General features: G+C 42.2%; 1 protein-coding gene across 16 annotated transcripts in view; it reads right to left on the bottom strand.

The window, feature by feature from the left end:
• LOC127194577 (phosphatidylcholine translocator ABCB4) overlaps positions 1 to 20,914 on the bottom strand; it is a 258,699-nt gene that overhangs the window by 120,946 nt on the left and 116,839 nt on the right. For 5 of the 16 annotated variants that reach the window (XM_051152051.1, XM_051152056.1, XM_051152063.1 and 2 more), the window contains 13 exons: positions 20,737 to 20,908; positions 18,885 to 19,009; positions 14,988 to 15,159; positions 11,222 to 11,335; positions 10,967 to 11,077; positions 10,318 to 10,443; positions 10,024 to 10,227; positions 9,608 to 9,778; positions 8,031 to 8,192; positions 6,364 to 6,537; positions 4,801 to 4,947; positions 3,589 to 3,696; positions 1,087 to 1,164 (listed from right to left, as the gene is read on the bottom strand). The exons of 7 other annotated variants lie outside the window; for them this stretch is intronic. In XM_051152051.1, coding sequence (XP_051008008.1) covers positions 1,087 to 1,164; positions 3,589 to 3,696; positions 4,801 to 4,947; positions 6,364 to 6,537; positions 8,031 to 8,192; positions 9,608 to 9,778; positions 10,024 to 10,227; positions 10,318 to 10,443; positions 10,967 to 11,077; positions 11,222 to 11,335; positions 14,988 to 15,159; positions 18,885 to 19,009; positions 20,737 to 20,908 — 1,864 coding nt within the window. The remainder of the gene's footprint in view (positions 1 to 1,086; positions 1,165 to 3,588; positions 3,697 to 4,800; positions 4,948 to 6,363; positions 6,538 to 8,030; positions 8,193 to 9,607; positions 9,779 to 10,023; positions 10,228 to 10,317; positions 10,444 to 10,966; positions 11,078 to 11,221; positions 11,336 to 14,987; positions 15,160 to 18,884; positions 19,010 to 20,736; positions 20,909 to 20,914) is intronic. 4 more of the 16 variants (XM_051152050.1, XM_051152060.1, XM_051152053.1 and 1 more) reach the window with 3 other exon arrangements.

Here is a 20,914-nt window from a genome sequence, read left to right as displayed (position 1 = left end):
AAAATGAGGGTGATGCCTTGGAAGTCAAAGCACATTTTGCTCTTGCAGAGTCTGGCTCACAGCACAAGTGTTAGCAAAACACAATAACCTATAACTTTACTCCCAGGGGATCCGAAGCCCTTTTTGACCTCTGCGGGCACCTACCTTCATGTGCACATCCCCCCCACCACCCCCATATACACATAATATTTGAAAACTCTTAAAACAACAAAACAACAGCCAGGAATATGTGACTGGCCTCTGATGCTTCTGACTGGGCTCCAGTGCCTCAGGCTTGTCTGGGGCTAGGACGCTTGAACATCTTCTTATTCAATAGAAATGACTAGTGGTCATAAAATTTCTAAAGTCATACACAGATTTGTCACAATTACTAAAAAAACAAAAAAAAAACAAAAAACAAAAAACAAAAAACAAAAACAACAACAAAAAAAACCTCAAACAAACCAACCAAAAATCTTCTTTCACCTTGGCTGCCCTAGGAAACCTTTCCCAAATCCTACTTCTTTAAAGAAAATATCCACAGTCTTTTTTATTTTTATTTTTTCCACACTGTCTGTTTTGAGCATTGAAGGTACAAAGTATGTGATGCACTCTGTCCTATAATGTCACCGAGATAACTGCAGTCTCCCTAAAGAAACTAGGCAGGGGGAGGAATGCTGAGCCAGGGCGATGATGCTGGATTTGTGGAATGAAAGGCATGAAGGGTATCTCTTGAAGGCAAGAGTCATGACAGAGTATCATAGGTCCACAGGAGAAAGAAGGAAAAGAGTGGAGAGTGAGGAAAATTGAAGATTACTTAAATTTCTGTGGTCTTTCGATGCTGGACCAAAAGGCTGGAGGAGAAACTAAGTCTGGAGACTCCATTTGTCTCAAGCCTGTCTGATTCCTTGTGTGCAGCCGCAGCACACAGACTGCAGATAGACCCACAGCCCACATCTACAGACATTTTATCAGCCTCTCCAGATGGTGCTAAGGACCCAGCAGAGCCTCTAGCTAAGAAACACAACAGAGCTCCTACAATCTGTGCCCGAGGAGCACATGAGAGAAGGCGTACTCACCCCAGGGTGCAACCCTCAACATCCATACCTGCCTCAGCATGGATTTGAAGACCATGTATCGCAGCCTCTTAGTGAGGATCTCTCCAGCTTTGCCAAATGTGAAGCCCTAAGAGGAATGAGGACACGTCACACAGAGACTGGCCAGGGACTGGGGCAGCAATCGCACAGCAGGAAGGGGGAATATATGATGACATATGACGTCACACAGCTTCCGTTCCTGGGTGGGCTGCATTGTTGTCACTATCGTGCCAGGCATGTAGCTGCAGTGGTGAGAGGGCTAGCCAAGGCTCGTTTTGACAGTAACCCCATGGCTCCCAGTTGGTGACAGGGGGCCCAGAGGTGTACTACAAATGCATTTATGTGCCCCTACCCACCTCATCTCTGCCCCCAGCCCTACTTATCTCCCCAGCTGTTCAACAGAAATCACTTAGAGAGCTAGTGTTTTACCAAAGGCAGGGCACTCTAACAGCTGTGTGGTGGTTTCATTAGGTGTGGCTCCCATAGACTCATGTGTTTGAATGCTTGGCCCACGAGGAGTGGCACTGTTAGGGTAGGCGTGGCCTTGTTGGAGGCAGTGTGTCACTGTGGGTGCTGGCTCTGAGGTCTACTATGCTCAAGCTCTGCCCAGTGTGGCACACAGTCTCCTCCTGGCTGTGGATCGAGATGTACAACTCTTGGCTCCTCCAGCACCATGTCTGCTGGCATGCCACCATGTTTCTCACCATATTGACCAAACTTCTGAAACTGTAAGCCAGCCCCAATTAAATGTTTCCTTTTGTAAGAGTTGCCATGATTGTGGTATCTCTTCACAGCAATAAAGCCCTAAGAACAAGCTGTAGACATAAATTATTATTTAACTGGAACATGAGTGAGACAGAAAAGACATGCACTGTTAATGACTTCACAAGAACCTAACGTGAAATCTGAGAAAAATAATTTACAGTCACCCATCTGTCTCTCACTGAGGTCCCTGCCTGACTCTCAGATAAGGGTCTGGGCATTCTACCCTTTTCCAGCCTGGACTGGAAATCCACTGAGGTCCAGGGATCCACTGGCTGTTTCTCAGGGTGGTCTAGAGGTCTTGCCAGACTCAGTTTCCCCAACCTAGCCAGACTGAGAGGGAATGGCTTTCACACCTCGTGCTTCCCTATGCCAACTGCCAAAGCAGGTGTGACCAGCTCCAAGCTGCCTCCAGCCCAATCTCTTACCCATTCCACATAGAACAACTGAAGCTTCTCCAAACACTTGTGACTCTCTTGCCGGGAAAGAATGTCTCAATGTAAAATGGAGTTCTACAGTCTTTCAAGCATTTAGTCAAATAACCCTTTTACTCATTTTTTGTTTTTACTTCCAACAGTGTTCAGTGTCTTGTCTACTAAAATATTAACACATGTCCAGAATGTGGTAACTAGAGGCTGGAGAGATGGCTCAGTACTTAGGAGCACTGGCTGCTCTTACAGAGGACCATTCCCTCTGGTTCCATTCCCAGCACCTACATGGTAGTTCATCACCATCCGTAACCCCAGTTCCAGGGAACTGATCGCCCTCTTCTGGCTTCCGCCGGCACCAGGCATACCCATGGTACACAGGCATACACGCGGGCAAAACAAAATACACACAAAAGAAAATTTGAAATTTACAAAAAAGCCCAGAGTTTCAGCTACAGTATTTCCTGTGGGCAATCACTGACTCATCGGATAGGAGGTGACTTCCTAATGCTGTTCATAGAACTGGGCTTGCTCACTTGGTCATCTCTTCTCTTAATCATCATGAGGCCATATTTTGCCATATTTTGGAGAAGGAGAGCTGAGGCAAAGACAGCTGAAATGACTCGTTTTCCCATCGACACATACTTGGCTGGATGTGCAAATGACAGAAAGACCTGGGCCTCACCCCAGAGTCCACACTGCGTACCTTTCTGCACTATACTATGAGAGCATTTAATTTCTTTTGCAATTGAATTTGAGTCATACGATTTTTTCAAACTGCAAAAAGTGTTAAGGGTATGTCCTACACATTGTTCCTGCTTCCTTAATGACTGGCTTTTCATGATTCTCCTATTTTCATGATTGTCTTGTCATTGAAATGCTTCTTTCTCTGTAGCAAGAGCAGAGTGAGAAATGTCTCAACATCTTTTTAAATTAGTGTGATACGCTTGCAGAGTTCTCTTAGTCTCTTGTTTTCTTGTTTTTTGCTTCCCACCCCCCTCAACCCCCAACATAGGAAGACATTTCTCTAAATGCTAGATTGGCCAGCAATACATACCTCCAAACTTATCCTCAGGGCTCCCATTCTCACGTTTCTATCTTTATTCTAATCCCTGCAGCTCACTGGCCATCTCCTAACTATGATTAGATCAAGGGTCGTACTTGGGGGAAAAGGTAGAGAGTTGATGGAAAGCGGGTGAGAGGAGGCAAAGCCACAGACTGCTACAGCCCAGGCAAGGAAGGGGGACCCACACAAACAGGGAAATTACACACAACGTTCGCAAGTCTTCCAAAGCGAATGCAGACATGATGTAGGAACTTACCTGAAAGAAAAATGTAACAAAAGAAACCATCCCCAGGACCAGAAAAAACAGTGAAAAGAAGTTACAATTCTGTCGCTTGGTCTCGGGGTCATCATCTCTTGTAAAGACCTGTGACAAAATATTTGAGAGTTCTTAGTTCTATCGCTGAGGAAAGCATTCTGTGTAAAGCCCAGTCCCCATCTCACACAGTTTGGGGGCCAAGACAGATTTTGTATACTGGAACGGGGTTGGCTTCCAGAATGCCAACCGCCAAGGCATCTGTATTCCACCTACCTTCAAGATGGAGGTGGTCTGCCATTCACAGATTCATCCGATATTTGGTGAGGTGTGGTGGTAGTGGTGGGCTGGCTGGCTTTCCATATAGATTAATGCAGGCACCCACTAATAGAATGAATTCTCTCCATGTAAGGAAGAGTATTGTTCAACAACTCTGTTTTACTCTGTGGAGATCTCAAAGTATCCCGAGCTGTCTGGGCTGACTATTAGGGACTGGATAACCTATCGGGGATCTCAACTCTATAGAAAATGGAGTCTCCCCCTCTCAGCAGCCATTGTGGAGGCCTTGTGAAATGTCCCCCACCCACACTGGCCTGCTGACTGGTGTGCCATTACATGGGTCTTGTTTAGGCAATTATATTGTCAAGGTTTCATGGGTGCAGCTCCCTAGTCATCCGGCAGCACGTATCCTGGTTCTCTGGCTCCTAAAATCTTTCTGTCCTCAAAGGCAGCTCATTCTGTCAGCTGTCATTTCTTCTTATTATTTCTTTGTGTTTTTCCACTAAATGGACTCAGTAGGGTATGTGTGTGTGTATAAAACAGTAACACTTATGAAAGAAGAAATCTAAGAAGGGGTGGGGAGTGTACAGAAGGAATTGGAGGGGGTTGAAGGAGATGAAAATGATGTAAATAAAGTACTTTTGTAAGAAATTCTCAAATAAATTTAAACAAAAATATTAGCTTTCCTCTTAGAAATGTTTTTCTGGCTTATTGTCAATGGTACAAATAGAAACAATTTATTCACTTTTTTTTTTTTTTGAGACAGGGTTTCTCTGTGTAGCTGCCCTGGACTCACTTTGTAGACCAGACTGGCCTCGAACTCACAGAGATCCACCAGCCTCTACCTCCCGAGTGCTGGGGTGTGCCACTACCGCCTGGCTATTCGCTCTTATCAATAAAAAAACAAATATACACAAAACGGACATCAATACTTACCCCCACAATCCTTGAAAATACTATAGCAAACACTGGCTGTGTGCATCCATTTATAACAGCACAAAGTACACCAACAACTAAATAAGGCCATTCTGTTATATTTAGCTTTAGGATCCGCCAAAAGGAAACGAGAGGCACATCTTCAACCTAGAAAACACATACATCACGACAAAACAGTTTATAACATTGGTAACTTGGGGGCTAGAGAAATGCTCAGCAGTTGAGGGCACTTGCTGGTCTTCTGGATGGTCCATGTTCTATTCACAGTACCCAAAAGGCAATTCATAGTTGTCTGTAACTCTAGGGGATCTGATTCTGGCCTTTAGGGACAACACACACAGCTAGTACACAGACAAACATGCAGTCAAAATAAACAATACACATAGAAGTATTATTTAAAAATTGATAATTAACTTTGTCCTCTATAGCTCTATCCATACATATTACCATTAATGAGTATGACACTATTTCTTATTGACTGGTAGTACTATTTCTGAAGCCAACTCTTGACAAGTTTAATTTTAAAAAAAATGATGATGTTACCAATACTCTTGGCTTAGATTTCAAAAAACAAGAATATTTACAATTAGGAACAAACAGAATAGAAAATTTAATACTGGCAGATCCACCAAAGTCTCACTCTTTTTAAAACTTACTAAACTGCCCAAACATATAATAATCTGATATTACTGACACCTGAGGTTATAAAGACTATGTGCTTCTAATGCTCATAAGCATACTCTTGTCAGGCTATGTGTTTATTTAAATCTATTACGACTGGGTTCTAGCTCTACCCACCTGTTTAGAATCTTTATGTGTGTTAAAAGTACAATGCATACAAGGAAGGGCTGTGTACTGCTTGCTATAGTAGACAGGATGAGGGGTGAGATATGTACCTTATTGGTAAGGTGCCCAGCTAGCATGTATGAGGCCCTAGCACTACAACAAAACAAAACAAAACAAAACAAAACCACATTTTAAAGCTAATTCCTTAAGATTTCGCCAACATTTCTGACTTTAGAAATTCCTGATGATGATGACTATCTATAGGGCCTGAATGACCCAGGAAAGAAGCCTCAGAGTGTAACAGTGGGAGATCCCAGATTAAGATTTGGTTAAGTGATGTGAGAATATTTAGCTGTGGAGCTGGCTAAACCATACACAGGCATTCATCACTCTGCTGTTTCCTGACGATCGCCCTCAACTACCCCCTCAAACTGTGAGATGAGACAAACCCTCCCTTCCTCCCTGAAACTGCTTCGGTGACGTATTCTCGTTACAGCCACGAGGCCATTAGCTAATATGGACCACCACAGTTTCATCAGTTTCCTCACATAAATTCAACATTTAGAAAACTTCATGTGCATTCTTATTCCTAAATTCTAAACTGACTGTAAAATGCTATGGTTTGGGTTTCTGAAATACCCAAGGAAACAAGATAGAAGGATTCTAAACAGTTATACCTCGTTTTCCATCCTACCCCAGTACCAACTCACTCAACTAACAGAGTGACAAGGAGAGGTGTGGGAGCATTTATAACTAAGACTATGGCCACATCCATACCAAGGACTCTTTCGTGCTAACTCTTCTCTCTTGGTCTTGCTGTCCATGGGTAATTCTGCATACTGATCTCCTTATTAAAGGGTACTTTGATTCTCCTGAAGTCAGTTCAGAGGCATCACTGTCACTTTGGGAGTCAAAAGCTTCATTTCCTGGTTCAATTTCATTTCCTCCAGTCTAAAACAAACAAGAAACACAGAAAATTTGTCAGGTATGGTTGAACAAGGCAGATGATTCGCTGAGCATCAGAGTTAAGGAAAATAATGAAATGTTTCATGTTACTATGGGAAAAGATGAAGTTAAGCTGCTATGCTTTCTCATGTGATGTATTTGCAATGAAAGCCACAGAAAAAATACTACCACCAAATAAAATAGCTTACGTAGTCATCGCTGTGCCTCTTTGTCAACTGTACACAAACCTAGACATGGCTAGGAAGAAGGGATCTTACGTAAGAGAAATGCCCCCATAAGACTGGCTTTTTTTGTTTGTTTGTTGTTTTTGTTTTGTTTTGTTTTTCGAGACAGGGTTTCTCTGTGTAGCCTTGGATGTCCTAGGCTCTCTTTGTAGACAAGGCTGGCCTTGAACTTGCAGTGATCTGCCTGCCTCTGGCTCCCAAGTGCTGGGATTAAAAGCATGAGCCACCATGCCCAGCATAAGACTGGTTTTTAAGCAAGTCTGTGGGGATATTTTCTTGATTTATGATTGAAGTGGGAGGGCTGGCCCATGGTGGGTGGTGCTATAACAAAGGAGACTGAGCAAGCCAGAGGGAGAAAGCCAGTAAGCAGCCTCCCTCCATGGCCTCTGCATCAGCTCCTGCCCTGAGTTCCTGGCCTGACATCCCTGGATGATGGATTGACCATAGGATGAAATAATTCCCTTTCCTCCCCAAGTTGTGTTTGTTCCTGGTATTCTATCATAGTAACAGAAAGCTAAGTAAAAATTTTTTTCCTGGGCGCTCAGTCAACTTTGCTTGGAACCCGTATTATCAACGGCAATGTGGTATATTTCAAGATGTGAGCCACATCTGTCATTTAAAATTTCCTAACAGTCACATGTAAAAATAGATAAACATCAACTTTAATTATATCTAACAAATCTAATATATTAACATGTAATAATAAAAACAAACTACAGGGATATTTATACTTGGCCTTTAGAATCCCAGTGTTCATTTTGTACTTCAAACATTCCAAAATCCAAACCTATATATGTGTGTGTGTGTGTGTGTGTGTGTGTGTGTGTGTGTGTGTGTATTGGTTTTTCAAGACAGGATCTCTGTGTTAGCATTGGCTGTCCTGGACTTGCTTTGTAGACCAGGTTGGCCTCGAAATCACAGAGATTCACCTGCTTCTGCCTCCCAAGTTCTGGGATTAAAGGCGTGCACCACCATGCCCCGCCCCCTAACCAATATTTAGACACTCAGTAGCCACATGTGGCTAGCAGCTACTACCAGAGCTACCTCATCTCTCAACCTCATTAAACTTCAATTATCCCTTTTTAAGTTTCTCTCTTTCCTAGAAAAAGTAACATAGAACACTGGCCTGGTCCTGACTATCCAAGTACTTTTCATGATTTTCAAGATAATCAAATCAAATTTATCTACAACACTAACTGGCCACATCATGTCATCATCAAGGTAAACTAGGACATTTCTAGAGTGCCACTGTACCTGTGTCATGACAAGTTTGAAGTAAATGCCCTTCTCTCTCATGAGCTCATCATGATTTCCTTGCTCCACAATGATACCACCATCAAACCCAGCAATGACATCAGCGTTACGAACTGTAGACAAGCGGTGGGCTATCACAATGGTGGTCCGGCCTTCTCTAGCCTGGAGGGAGAGAAGCCTGGCTCTTGATACATGAATAATTACAACAAAAACTCAGTCATCCATCTTATGTTCACCACATGCCAGGGATTCAACATTTCAATAATTGCCACTGCAGCCAAGGAGCTATTCATATCTGATAGATGTGGTCGAGGAAAAATCGGTTGAATTCAATGGAGTAAAACTCAGTGCATTAATCACACATAAACAACATGGTGTTGGTTTGTTGTTTGTTTGTTGGAAGCTGGGTGGGTAGGGAGGTGAGGAAAAATCTGGGAGGAGTTGGGGTTGAGTGTACTCACTTATAAGTGGATATTGACCCAACATACATGTCCTCTGAGAGACTCCACCCCCGGGAGGAGCAGGACAGATATTAGGGCTCACTACTGGACTCTGGGTGGAGTGCTGAGAGTGGTGTGGAAAAATGGGGGGATAGAAAGACTCAGAGTGTTCAGGAACTCCACAAGGAGAGCATCAAGGTTGGCGGATCTGGACCCATGGGGGGCGGGGGAGGGGGCTGCTGCACAAACTGCTGTACCAACCAAGGACAATGTATGCAAGAAACCTAGACCCCCCTGTTCAGATCTAGCCAATGGACAGCGCATTCCCCACAGTTGTGAGGAGAGTGGAGACTGACTCTGACATGAACCCTGGTGCCCCTGAACTGACTACTTCCCCTTGGTGAGAAGGTCCAGTGGCACAAAGAGGAAGGAAAAGCAGGCTATCTGGATGAGACCTGATAGGCTGTGGTCAGAGGGCGGGGGAAGAGGTTCTCTTCTCTCAGAGGTCTAGGGGAGGGGAACAGGGCAGAGGAGGGAGGGAGGATGGGAGTGAGAAGACACAAGTGAAGGGATAATATTCAGGATCTAATCTGAATAAATTATAACAAATTAAAAAGAAAAAAGAAAAAAGGGGGAAACATGATCAAAGCTGGGCATGGTGGTGCATGCCTTTAATCTCAGTACTTGAGCCATCTTTGAGTGCAAGGCCAGCTTCAAAACAAAAAAGAAAAGAAAAGAAAACAAAACAAAGAATATAATCAAAATATATAGTATGGAATTCTCAAAGAAAAAAAAATAACTTTTTTTTATAAGTAGGGTGCTTGGAGAGGCAGACAGACAAAGACACTGACAATCATAGACCAATCAATGTTGCCAAATCAGTGAGTTCCAGGATCAGTTAGGAGAGACGCTATCTCAAAAAATAAAATGAAAGTAAGGAAGATAACCCATACATATGTACACATGTTCAAGTGCGCCCATACATGCATATGCATACACACACACACACACACACACACACACACACACAGTCACACACACACACAGTCACACACATGCAGGCAGGGGTGTGTGTCTGTAGATAATGGAATACTATTATTCTTGTAGTTCAGACTATTTTAAGTATAGCTCACAGACCTTATCCAGAGCGGCCTGAACCACAGCTTCACTTTCTGTGTCCAAGGCTGACGTGGCCTCATCCAACAAAAGGATCTTGGGGTTGCGGACCAGTGCACGAGCAATGGCGATTCTCTGTTTCTGCCCTCCACTCAGCTGAGCCCCTCTCTCACCAACCAGGGTTTCAAATTTCTACAGTTAAACAAACAGGCAAAAAACAAAAAAAGTATGGCAGAGCAACAATCTACCTCAGTTCACATTCCGAACTGGGAAGTAACCATCACCAACGCTGTCACTTTTGCTAGGGAGAGGGCTGTAAAACCCACGGTAAATGGATTTCCTTGCTAAGGAAGTTCCTCCAACTAAGAGAAGTCTCCTTCATTAGGCCAGAGCTCTGCTTTCTGAGCCTGGGCTGACAGAGGTCAGGCACGACTCACATGGGGCAGTTTCATGATAAAGTCATAGGCGTTGGCTTCCTTCACGGCTTTCTCAATCTCATCCATGGTGACGTCTTCTCGGCCATAGCGAATGTTTTCAGCGATCGTGGTGGCAAACAGCACAGGCTCCTGACTCACCACGCCAATGATTTCCCGCAGATACCTCACATTGATGGCCCTGATGTCCTGCCCGTCGATACTGACCTGAAACAGCAGGTGTGGGGTTCACACTTTACAAGCACGTAGTCGGAAAGATGGGCAGTGGTAACTGCTGCTGGCTGCATGCCCACTCACCACGCCCTCTGTGGGGTCGTAGAGCCTCTGCAGTAGCTGCACCGTGGTGCTTTTCCCACAGCCACTGTTGCCAACCAGGGCCACTGTCTGTCCGCTCTTCACCTTCAGGCTGAGGCCCTTCAAGATCTGCCAAGACATTATACATAAGTCAAAATGAAGATAAACGTGGCTTTATCTTTGTGCAATTTAAATATCAGTCAGAAGTCACGGCTGGCGCACACTGTGTCTTTGTGGGGCTCTAGGCACCATTCTCTCCGGATAGGTCGGATGAATTTAGGAGATCTGCTGAGAAAGCAGAGATGGCTAAAGGGATAGTTGCTGTTTCCTGGATATTAGTCTGATATACTATCTGCTAATCTAATACACGCTGTTCTTTTGTTACAGATTGTCTCAATGGTAGGTCACGGAATAAAAAAAAGATTAATTAAAAAAAAAAAAAAAAGATCTACCAAGGCAAGCGAGAAGTAAACGCTAGGCCAATTCCCAGGACAGATCGACACCTATAAATTCTAGGAGCTGAACACTGAGTTCAATACTGAGTTTAAATATATAAAACATAGGTCATCATTTTCCTTTGTTTTATAATATCTAAAGGAGCACCTCCACTCAACAGATTGCTGAGCCATAAATTTATCGTTTCTCACCATACCTTAACTTTACTTCGAGATGGGTAGCTGAAGTGAACGTTCTTAAATTCTAAATTTCCCATTATAGTGTCTGGTTTGTGTCCCTTTGTGGAGAAGCTGTCGATGCTCGGCTCCTAAGCAGAAGGATAGTGTAGGAAATCACTAGGTTACAGTAACTACTTTGCAGCGCAGCTTTGTGGAGAGAGGAAGCAATAATGAAAGTAATGCAACCAGAAAAGTCTTTTAAGCAGATGGCTAAACGGGCAGGTCAGACTTACATTATCGATGATCTTGAAGATCTCATAGGCGGCCCCTCTCGCGTTTGCATAGGCTTCTATGTTCGGGGCTAAATGTCCAATACTAAAAGTCCCCAGTAACACAGAGAAGAAGATCTGAGGAAGTGGACCAAAGCACGCGTTACTTAGTGCTCAAGCACAGTAAGTTCTCATTTTTCCGTTTGCTTCTAACAAAACCAATTTCATTTCAAAATGACAAGAATAACATAATATTAAGTACTGAAAATAGTTTAAATTGGTGACTAAGAGACTCGAGTTCAAATCCTGGTAATCAGCTACGTTTAACCACCCCACTATATATGTATTACACTGTAGTCAACAAAAGTAAAATAGTCATGATTCTTCGATTAAGATGAAATAAAAGACAATCAATGTAAATTTAAGTTCAAACAATGTGCTTAGAATTTGGAATTTAGTCTTACTTGCTTCATCACTCAAGAGCATAATTTCTATACAATCATTATATTAAGTTGAAAATTTTTTCCAAAGATTCAGCATTTTAACCTAGATCTTCACAAGAATAAAATGAAATAAACACAAGAAGACCAGGTCACTAGCTGGATTTGTGGTCTACATCTTCAGGATATTGTCTTCAAATCTTTGACCTTCAAGTTGACCTGCTCTGTCTTTGATGCATTGGGTGCTACTGCCTTGCAAATGTTCTCCCAATTATAAAGCACTCACTTTTAGACATGACTCGGTACCCCTAATTCACCTCCCTATGCTGTGTTCTTTTTGGAATCTAATGAACAGGTATTTGCGTTCTTGTTCTTTGTTTCATTCAATATATGTTCTTCTTGTTACTGAAGACTTGGTTTTGTCTATTGGAGCTTTCAGGGAGCTAATGTCACGACTCATTTCCAAGCCAAACAGGCACGTGACTGTGGGTCACACTTAGTTGTCACAACACTGGACATTAGGGCGCGCACTTCTGTCACATCTATTTGGCAGAAGAGGTAAGAGGAGCCAGAAGAGTGTAGACAGCTGCTCCCAAATCACACAGCTGGTAAAGCCCAGCTAAAAAATGAACCCAGTGAATCTGGAATAAAACCCTGCATGCTCTGTGCTGATATTCCTGTTTGTACGACAGATCTGCACACAGCGAACATCCGGCGGATATCGTTTATCCAAAGTTGAGGATGTAGCTCAGGAGAAGTGCTGCTGCTCAGGCTAACAAGCTAAAGCCAGGAGTCTACACTCAGCATATGAAAAACCAAGCAAAACTGTTTCCCTGTACACAACCTAAGTTCTTCGGCTTAAAAAACAAAACAAAAACACTTAACTTCTTAAAAATAAAAATTACTGCCAGGCATGGCGGCCGTCTTTAAGGGCAGCACTCAGGGAAGCAGAGGCAGGTGGATCGCTGTGCGTTCGAGGCCAGCCTGGTCTACAAAGTGAGTCCAGGACAGCCAAGGGTACACAGAGAAACCCTGTCTCAAAACAAAACAAAACAAACACTACCCCAGCAGGTGGAAAGATGTCTCCACAGCTAAAAGCACATAATGTTCTTGCAAAAGACACAAGTTCAGTTCCCAGTACTCATGTTAAGCAGCTCATAACCTCTAGCTAAAAACTACCTGTAACTCCTGCTCCAGAGGATTCAACACTTTCTTCTAGCCCCCAGTGGCACCTGCACACTCATGCATATGACACACACATACTTATACATACACATAATTTAAAAAAAAATAAAATTTAAACTACCTTAAGATTTGGGGGAGGGGGCAGTAAAGCCTGTTCCTAATCAAATAGCTTCATAAATGGTGATAAATGAGGTTTAAAAGAAAGAGGTAATTATTACTTTTTATTACAAATCTAAATTTTGATAAAGAGAATTGTTTTCCAGATATGCCACGTCACCTTCGATTGTCAAACTCAACAGCTAAGGCGGCAAATTACTAGTTTGAAGATAGCCTGGACTACATATTATCAAAATATAAAAAGGCATTACATTAAATGGTTCAGGAAAAGGTGGCCATGGTCATGAACTCAATGTACTTGTGCTTGGGACAGGAGAAAAGAAGCACACTATCACAGACTGAACTTGGTGTATAAATTATTCTGTTGTCCTCAGATGAAAGAAAATAGCACCTTGCACTTGTGCATAGTCCTACAATGCAGAAAACCTCTAAACAGAACGTTCTGTTGCGAGGAGCAATAATTGACATTTCTACAAATTTTTGAGGTATGCCAGCTTGCATTCAAAAGCTTTTTTACTATTTATTTCATATTTGAACAGTAAATCAGAAAGTAAGAGAAGCGCCTAGGACAACAGGTGTCAGAACAAGACCATCCCGTTAAATGGAACTCCTAGCAGAGAAGGGCTGGTGTTAATGGTATTTAGGCTGCGGGCCTTGCCTTTTTAAAAAACACTTCTTGAAGCCTTCAGAGACTAACTTTTTGCCAGACCATGCAACCAAGTTAATCATAGGCCTCGAAACCATTTAACAGACACCCTGCTTCCCTATAGTGTATTCATTCAGTTTAAGTATAACTTGGTTTTAAGAAAGCAATGCAACCAACAACCTAGCCATGCCTTGGACTTCAGATGTACGTAGCTTTCACAACCTTTGCTAAATGCATAGCTTTAATCTGCAAGTATCTTCTTTTTCATATTCCTGACTCAGAAGAGTGTATGTACATGTGTGTGTGTTATGGCAACTTGCTTAAGAAACAGGCAATAAATTGAAAGTAACTTTAAAGAAAACAAGTATCCACCATAAATATTGGAAATAACTCATGGGTATAGCTTGATAACATCTGCTTGCAGCTTTTGAGTGCTATTTGAGGTCAGTAAAATAGCATCTTCTCTTATAAAACTCTATTAAATTTTTCAGCGAAAAAGAATCCCTCATTCCTTTCCAATCCTATGTTTTCTGTGCTATTCAGTGAATATAGAGCAAAGTTCCTGTACATACAGACAGACTGACACCTGACCACAAATAACAAGACAGAAGACACAGGCAGAGAGTGGAGAATTCCAATTTGGGCCCATTCATTCATCCCATAAGCTCATATATTTGAATGCTTAGTCACCAGGGAGTGGAACTCTTTGGTAAGATTAAAAGGATTAGGAGGTGTGGGCTCCTTTTGCCTTGTTGGAGAAAGTCTGTCACTGGGGGTGGGCTTTAAGCTTTCAAAAGCCTTATAATAGGCATGGTTGGCTCTCCCCGCCCCCTCTCCCTCTCTGTCCCTCCCTGCCTCCCTCCCTGCCTTTCTCTCTTCCTGCCTCCCTCCCTCCTTCCCTTGGGATCAGAATGTAGCTCTCAACTACTCCAGAACCATGTCTTGTGCCACCATGCTCCCCACCATGATGATAATGGACTAAACCTCTAAAGCTATAAGCTAGGTCCAATTAAATGCCTTCTTTTATAAGAGTTGCCTTGGTCATGGTGTCTCTTCACAGCACTAGTACAGCGACTAAGACATTGGTTTATAATGCTCCAAGATGAAGACGATTATTATCATTATTATTATTATTATTATGTTTGTTATTATTATTTAATATAACACTGACACATGAAGAATGGGTTTTTAAAGACATCTGTAGGAAAAACAACAACTTTTTTTTTTTTTTTTTTTGATCCATCTAATTTCCTTGCCACTCTCCAACCTAGTGAATGCTCGAATGAGTATTTCTTTGTGGTATTTAATAGTTTTTCAAAACATATTCTTCTAAGGTCAGATTAAAACCACTCAATTTAATTGTCATTTTAATGAATCCTCTTATAAATTACATATGACTTACAGTAAGAACTTGCCCAATAGAATATTCGTTTGAGAGGACCAGGGAGGTCCCGTACCAGAATGCTAGTGCATATGATGCATAGACCAATAGGTAGGCAATACCTATGGAAATGTTGGCCGTGATAGCTTTCTTTATTCCAATCTTTTTAGCTTCTTCTAAATTTCTATTGTACCTGGAAGAAAAAACAGAAATCATAAAATATACTCCATTCACAAATGTTAAGGTATGTCATAAGTGACTAGAGTAATTGGGACACATCCAGCCCTGTATACGCATGTGTTTTCTCCATACATTGCCCCTAAGATGTATGTACTATTATTATTATTTTATTTCTTTGTTGAAGAGAAAACTGAGGGTTTTACCTTTTCTGGCCTTAGGAATGATAAAATGATCAAAAAATATCAAAAGTACATATTATTGCACACACAAGAAAAAACAGCTGGTCACATTAGCCCTCTGCTTATAATCCTAGCACTAGGGAGGCTGATGCAGGAGGACTGCAAGTTCAAGGCCAGCATGTCCTACTTGGGGGGAGGGGAGGAGAGAAAGAAGAAGTCAGGGTAATGAGGCAGAAGAAGGCAGAAGAATTTAGAAAGAGGGAAAGAAAGGAGAGGATGAAGAACAAAGAAGAGGTGGGGGAAAGAGAAAGAGCAACTAGTTAAAGAACTGAAGATGTCATGCTAGAGAATCTTAGCCTAAGAAACATCGAAAGGCCTGGACCTCAAGGAAGCTTTAAGGACAGCTTGCTCCCTTTGGGGTGCTAGAAGGAGCAAGTGGGAGATTACACACACTTTGGAAAGTGTGATATGTTAAAGCATGTTTTTGACATGTAAATAAGCTGTACTAAATGGGCCTAGAGCCACACACCCCATAAACCCACATAAAGGAACAGAGCTCCTGGCCAGACAGGGCTACACAGCAAAAAAAGGCAGTATATTTTATCTTGTTTCTATAGATATGTGAATTTTAAAATGACTGATCTAGCAGGCTACCAAGAAGAGACTTGATACCCTATGAGCATATACAGGGGGAGGAAGTCCCCCTCAGTCACAGTCATAGGGGAGGGGAGTAAGGGGAAAATGGGAGGGAGGGAAGAATGGGAGGATACAAGGGATGGGATAACCATTGAGATGTAATATGAATAAATTAATAAAATATATTAAAAATGACTGATCTATAAAAATCATTTTGGCTTATGAATATATAGTAGGTACAGGCCCAGGAAAATGCAGGCATCCTGCAACACTGGGGACCCAGAGTGGCCTTGGGGTGAGGCAGTAAGAAACCGCAGGCCCTAAGAGAAGTGCAGCCTGGATCAGACTTAAATTACATGGAAGAGCCGAACTGTGGAACAGCAGTCTGCCAGCAAACTGGGGACACGCAGGCTTAATTTGACTAAGATACCAAGCCTACCAGTTCTCTTTCCTAGCTGAGCAAACTGATAGAAAGGGCACTCCTAAGGGGTGACAGGATCCACAACACCCCAGTTAAAAATGCTAGGTTACCCTCAGCAGAGAGGTGACTCAGAAAAAAAACAAAAACAAAAACAAACTTCTGCTAACAAACTAACTCCAGATGGACAATCCCCAACTCAAAAACAAAACTTAGATGAAAAAACAGGATAACATGTATCCTCCAAAAACTACCAGTTCTCATGAGACGTTATGGTGACTTAGCCAAAAGCCTAAACAAAGAATTATATGACTCTAATCACATTCACAGAATGCAAGGAAAACGCGAATGCACTCAAAGAGCATACAAGCAGCTGAATGAAATATGGAAGCCAATTCAAGATATGAAAATAGAATTCAATAACGACAGGAATACTGAAGGAAAATCAAACCAAAATGATGCTCAAAACACAAAACTTAGTAAGTCAAATCAAAAGCTAGTGGGAAGCCTTACTTAGTAAGAGACTAGATAACGTGGAGCATGGTCTAACACAACTTGAATCAAGGTAAAAGAATTGTATCATTAAGCCAAAGACAATGGTAAATATTTAAAAATGTATAAGCAGAACATGCAAGAACCTTGAAATGCCATGAAAAGATCAAGTCTATGAATGATGGGCATAGAAGGAAAAGAACACCATGCCAAAGGTTCAGAAAACATTTTCAACAAAAACCATGGAAGAAATTTTGCCACATCTAGGAAAACATGTCTATCTAGGTACAAGACATATACAGAATGCCTAAGAGACAGGACCAGAAAAGAAACTTCCCATGTTATGTTACAGTTAAGACACAAAAAGCCACAGGAAGGAAGGGAGGAAGGAAGGAAGGAAGGAAGGAAAGAAGGAAGGAAGGAAGGACTGAAAGCTGCAGGAGAAAAGGACCAAATCACAAGCAAAGGCAGGCCAGTCAGAACAACAGTTGATTCTCAATTGAAAAAAAAAAATTTTAAACCAGAAGGACTTAAAGTGATATAGCGCGGATTCTGAAAGAGTACTGCTAATAATCAAGACTATTATATCCAGAAAAACTGCATGCAATAGTTAAAAGAGCAACAAAGAGACAAAGCAAGTCTGAAGCTGCTAGAGAAAAAAGCAGGGTGTAATATTTAGGTTAGTAAGGACTTTCAGAATAGGACTGTTGTCACTCAGGAAGAAAGCCAACAGTCATCAAACAGGACTCCAGCGATGTCAAATTTTCTCTATGCAGAAGGAAACACATTTAAAAAGCATAGGAGGAGGAAAAAGAGAACCTGTTAGGCTTAAGGAAACTATTCTGACTACTGAATTAAACACATTCACAGTTGTGGTTAAATTTCTATTTCAAACAAAACAGTTTCCTCCCACATCTGATATTTTGAGGGGTAAGTAGTTTTTTCAAGATAGGGTTTCTCTGTGTAGCCATGGTAGTCCTGGAATTTGCTTTGCAGACCAGGCTACCCTGGAACTCACAGAGATCTGCCTGCCTCTTCCTCCCAAGTGCGGGGGGATTAAAGGCGTGCGCCACCACACACGGCTTGAGGGGTTGGTTGGAGAGATTGATTACTTCAGATGTAGAAGCTTTGTGAAGAAATCCCACAACATACTGAGGCCTTTGCCACCTTGGGAGATTTAAAGGAGTCATCTATTGGAGACCTCATCGTTATCTTCACTATGGGAAACATTCTCATCTCTCAGGTCTCAGGCTTGTTGAAATCTCCTCTAAGAGATATTCCTTTACCACATTTAAATGCACTCTCCTCATTTCTTATCAAAGTATGGTTTTAAAGATTATGTATGTATGCTGGGGGGAGGGGTGAAGGATGTATACACATAAGCAAAGATGCTCCTGGAGGTCCCCCCACAAAAAAAGGCATCAGATCCCCCGGAGCTGGAGTTCCAGGTGGTTGAGCCCATAAGATCTCAGGTCCTCCATAAGAACAGGATGCCCTCTTTAGTCACTAAGCCTTCATTCCAGCTCTATCAAAGCATATTTCAATGTCTCTCTAAAAATACCACTGGGACTCTCTTAAGCGTCTTTCACTTCAAGCCGGGTGTGGTGGCGCACGCCTTTAATCCCAGCACTCAGGAGGCAGAGGCAGGTGGATCACTGTGAGTTCGGGGCCAGCCTGGTCTATACAGTGAGTCCAGGACAGCCAAGGCTACACAGAGAAACCCTGTCTCAATGCCCCCCCCCATGTGTCTTTCACTTCTTAAACTAATGCTTGTCTGTGTAGCTGTTACTTCCTTATTCGTAGTTTCTGTACCACCCTCTCCTTCTCTAAAAATGAAAACACAGGCTCTCAAACATTTCAATGCAAAAAACCAAACAGAACATATAAACCCCCTTCTTCTAAGGCATGTATTAGGAAAGCATATATAGAATTGCAACTTTTCCGAATATTAGCAATGACACAGGATTTCAAATTCCTAGGGAAAAAAACTAAACACAAAACCCAAACCCAAACCTCTGAAGTTCTTTTTTTTCTCCTCCGAAGGCGATCACCGTTCTGATGGCGGCCAAGACTTCCTCAGCGACAGCTCCAGCCTTTGCGTATGCCTGGAGCTCCTTATCAGTAAATGAAGTCAGCACCTGTCAAAGTGTGATCTTGTATCATGTTAGGACATCTAACAACTCTACCTTTTGTGAAGTAAAAAATTAACAGATATAAGTAAGTATATACCATTTGAAGTTTCTCTGCTTCTGGGTTAGCTCACTCATTATGATCATTTCTAGTTCAATCCATTTGTCCACAAATTTTGGAAATTCCTTGTTTTTAATAGCTGAGTAGTATTCCATAGTGTAAATGTACCACAGTTTCTTTATCCATTCTTCTACTGAGGGACACTTAGGCTGTTTCCATGTTCTGGCTATTATGAATAAGGCTGCTATGAACATGGAAGGGGCAGGTCTCATGAAAGTCTTCACTTACCAGGAAAGTGGGATAGAGGTGAGGACATCCTACTGGGACTCTAGGTGAGAAAAATATAGGAGATAGGGAAATAGATGGATCCAGAGCATCCTAGAAACCTACAAGAAGAACACTATGATGGGCAGATCTGGGCCCAAAGGGTTCTGCTCGATCTAAGGCACCAACCAAGGACAATAAGTGCAGTCATCATCAAACCCCTACCCAGATCTAGCCAAGGGACAGAACATTCTCCACAGTTAAGTGGAGACTGGGGACTGACTTTCACATGAACTCTAGTGCCCCATATTTGGCCATGTCCCCTCGATGGGGAGGCCCAATGGCACTCGGAGGAAGGATATCAGACTACCAAGAAGAGACTTGATACCCTAGCACCATATTCAGGGGGAGGAGGTCCCCCTCAGTCACAGTCATAGGGAAGGGGAATAGGGTGAAGGCGGGAGGAAGGGAGGAATGGGAGGATGCATGGGATGGGATAGAAAATGAGATGTAATACGAATTATTTTATTTTTCAATAAAAAATGTGTTTAAATAATAAATAAATTAACAGATATAAAAATGTTGCTTGTACATTAACCATTATGAAGAATAAGATCTTTGGATGGCAGGCATCTGTAGTTTCTCTAACTACCCCAATATCTGGGCAAGGAAGAGAATCCTGGACACAAAAGGACTCCAGGGTCAAGTGCCTGATGTACCTGGGATCCTTCTGTCCTTCCTATTGCGTCTCAAATGAGTGCACGGATCTTTTAAATGAGCCGACAACTGAGAATCTAAGACCTGTGCAGAGCAGGGAGTAGAATAAAGGTCCAAGTAACAGAAGCAATGTGGAGCTCTAAAAGATTAAATTGTACTCTCTTTTCCGTATCTACCTACAAGGTATCCTAAAACATCTTAAATAAACTATTAAATGCTGAAGAATTTGAGCCTTAACTTATTCAGTGCTCTACTAAGCAAGAAAATCAATTAAGAAAAAAAAAAAAAAGCTTTTAGGCTGGCAAAGGCTGGCAAGATGGCTCATCAGGTAAAGTGCAACTCAAGCCTGCCAACCTGATGTTGCTGCTCCCTGGACAGTGACAGTAAGTCCTGCAAAATCACTGGAGAGTGGGTTAGACATGGGAGGGCCACTTGTACCTCTTACACTTCAGAGTGAATACAGCACTATGCCCTCCTGAGCAGAGATCTTTCTGGCTCAGCATGTCTTTTCTATAAAAGTGGGGAATGAGCTGCAAGGTTCCCTTTCCACAGATACTACCTCAGTGGGGCTGGGTCACATTATCCTGATGATTGTTAAGTTCAAAACTGAGTACCAAACTCACGGTAGGGGTTGTTGTGGTTAAAAGACCCTCTCCAGAGTCTGGGGAGGGCTGTGAGATGTGGATTCACCTACCTTTGCCCACATAGCAGATGACAATCCAATAAGAGGGCTGACAGCCAAAATCACAAGGGTTAGCTTCCAACCACTTATAAATCCTACTAAAAATCCAGTTAAAAATGTTGTTATGGACTGAAAGAACATTCCAATTTTGTCACCAATCCCATCATTGATTTTGGAGACATCACTAAAG

Source organism: Acomys russatus, chromosome 10 (genome assembly GCF_903995435.1).
Source record: "Acomys russatus chromosome 10, mAcoRus1.1, whole genome shotgun sequence".
Lineage (NCBI taxonomy): Eukaryota > Metazoa > Chordata > Mammalia > Rodentia > Muridae > Acomys > Acomys russatus.
This window is presented reverse-complemented; position numbering and strand designations above follow the sequence as displayed.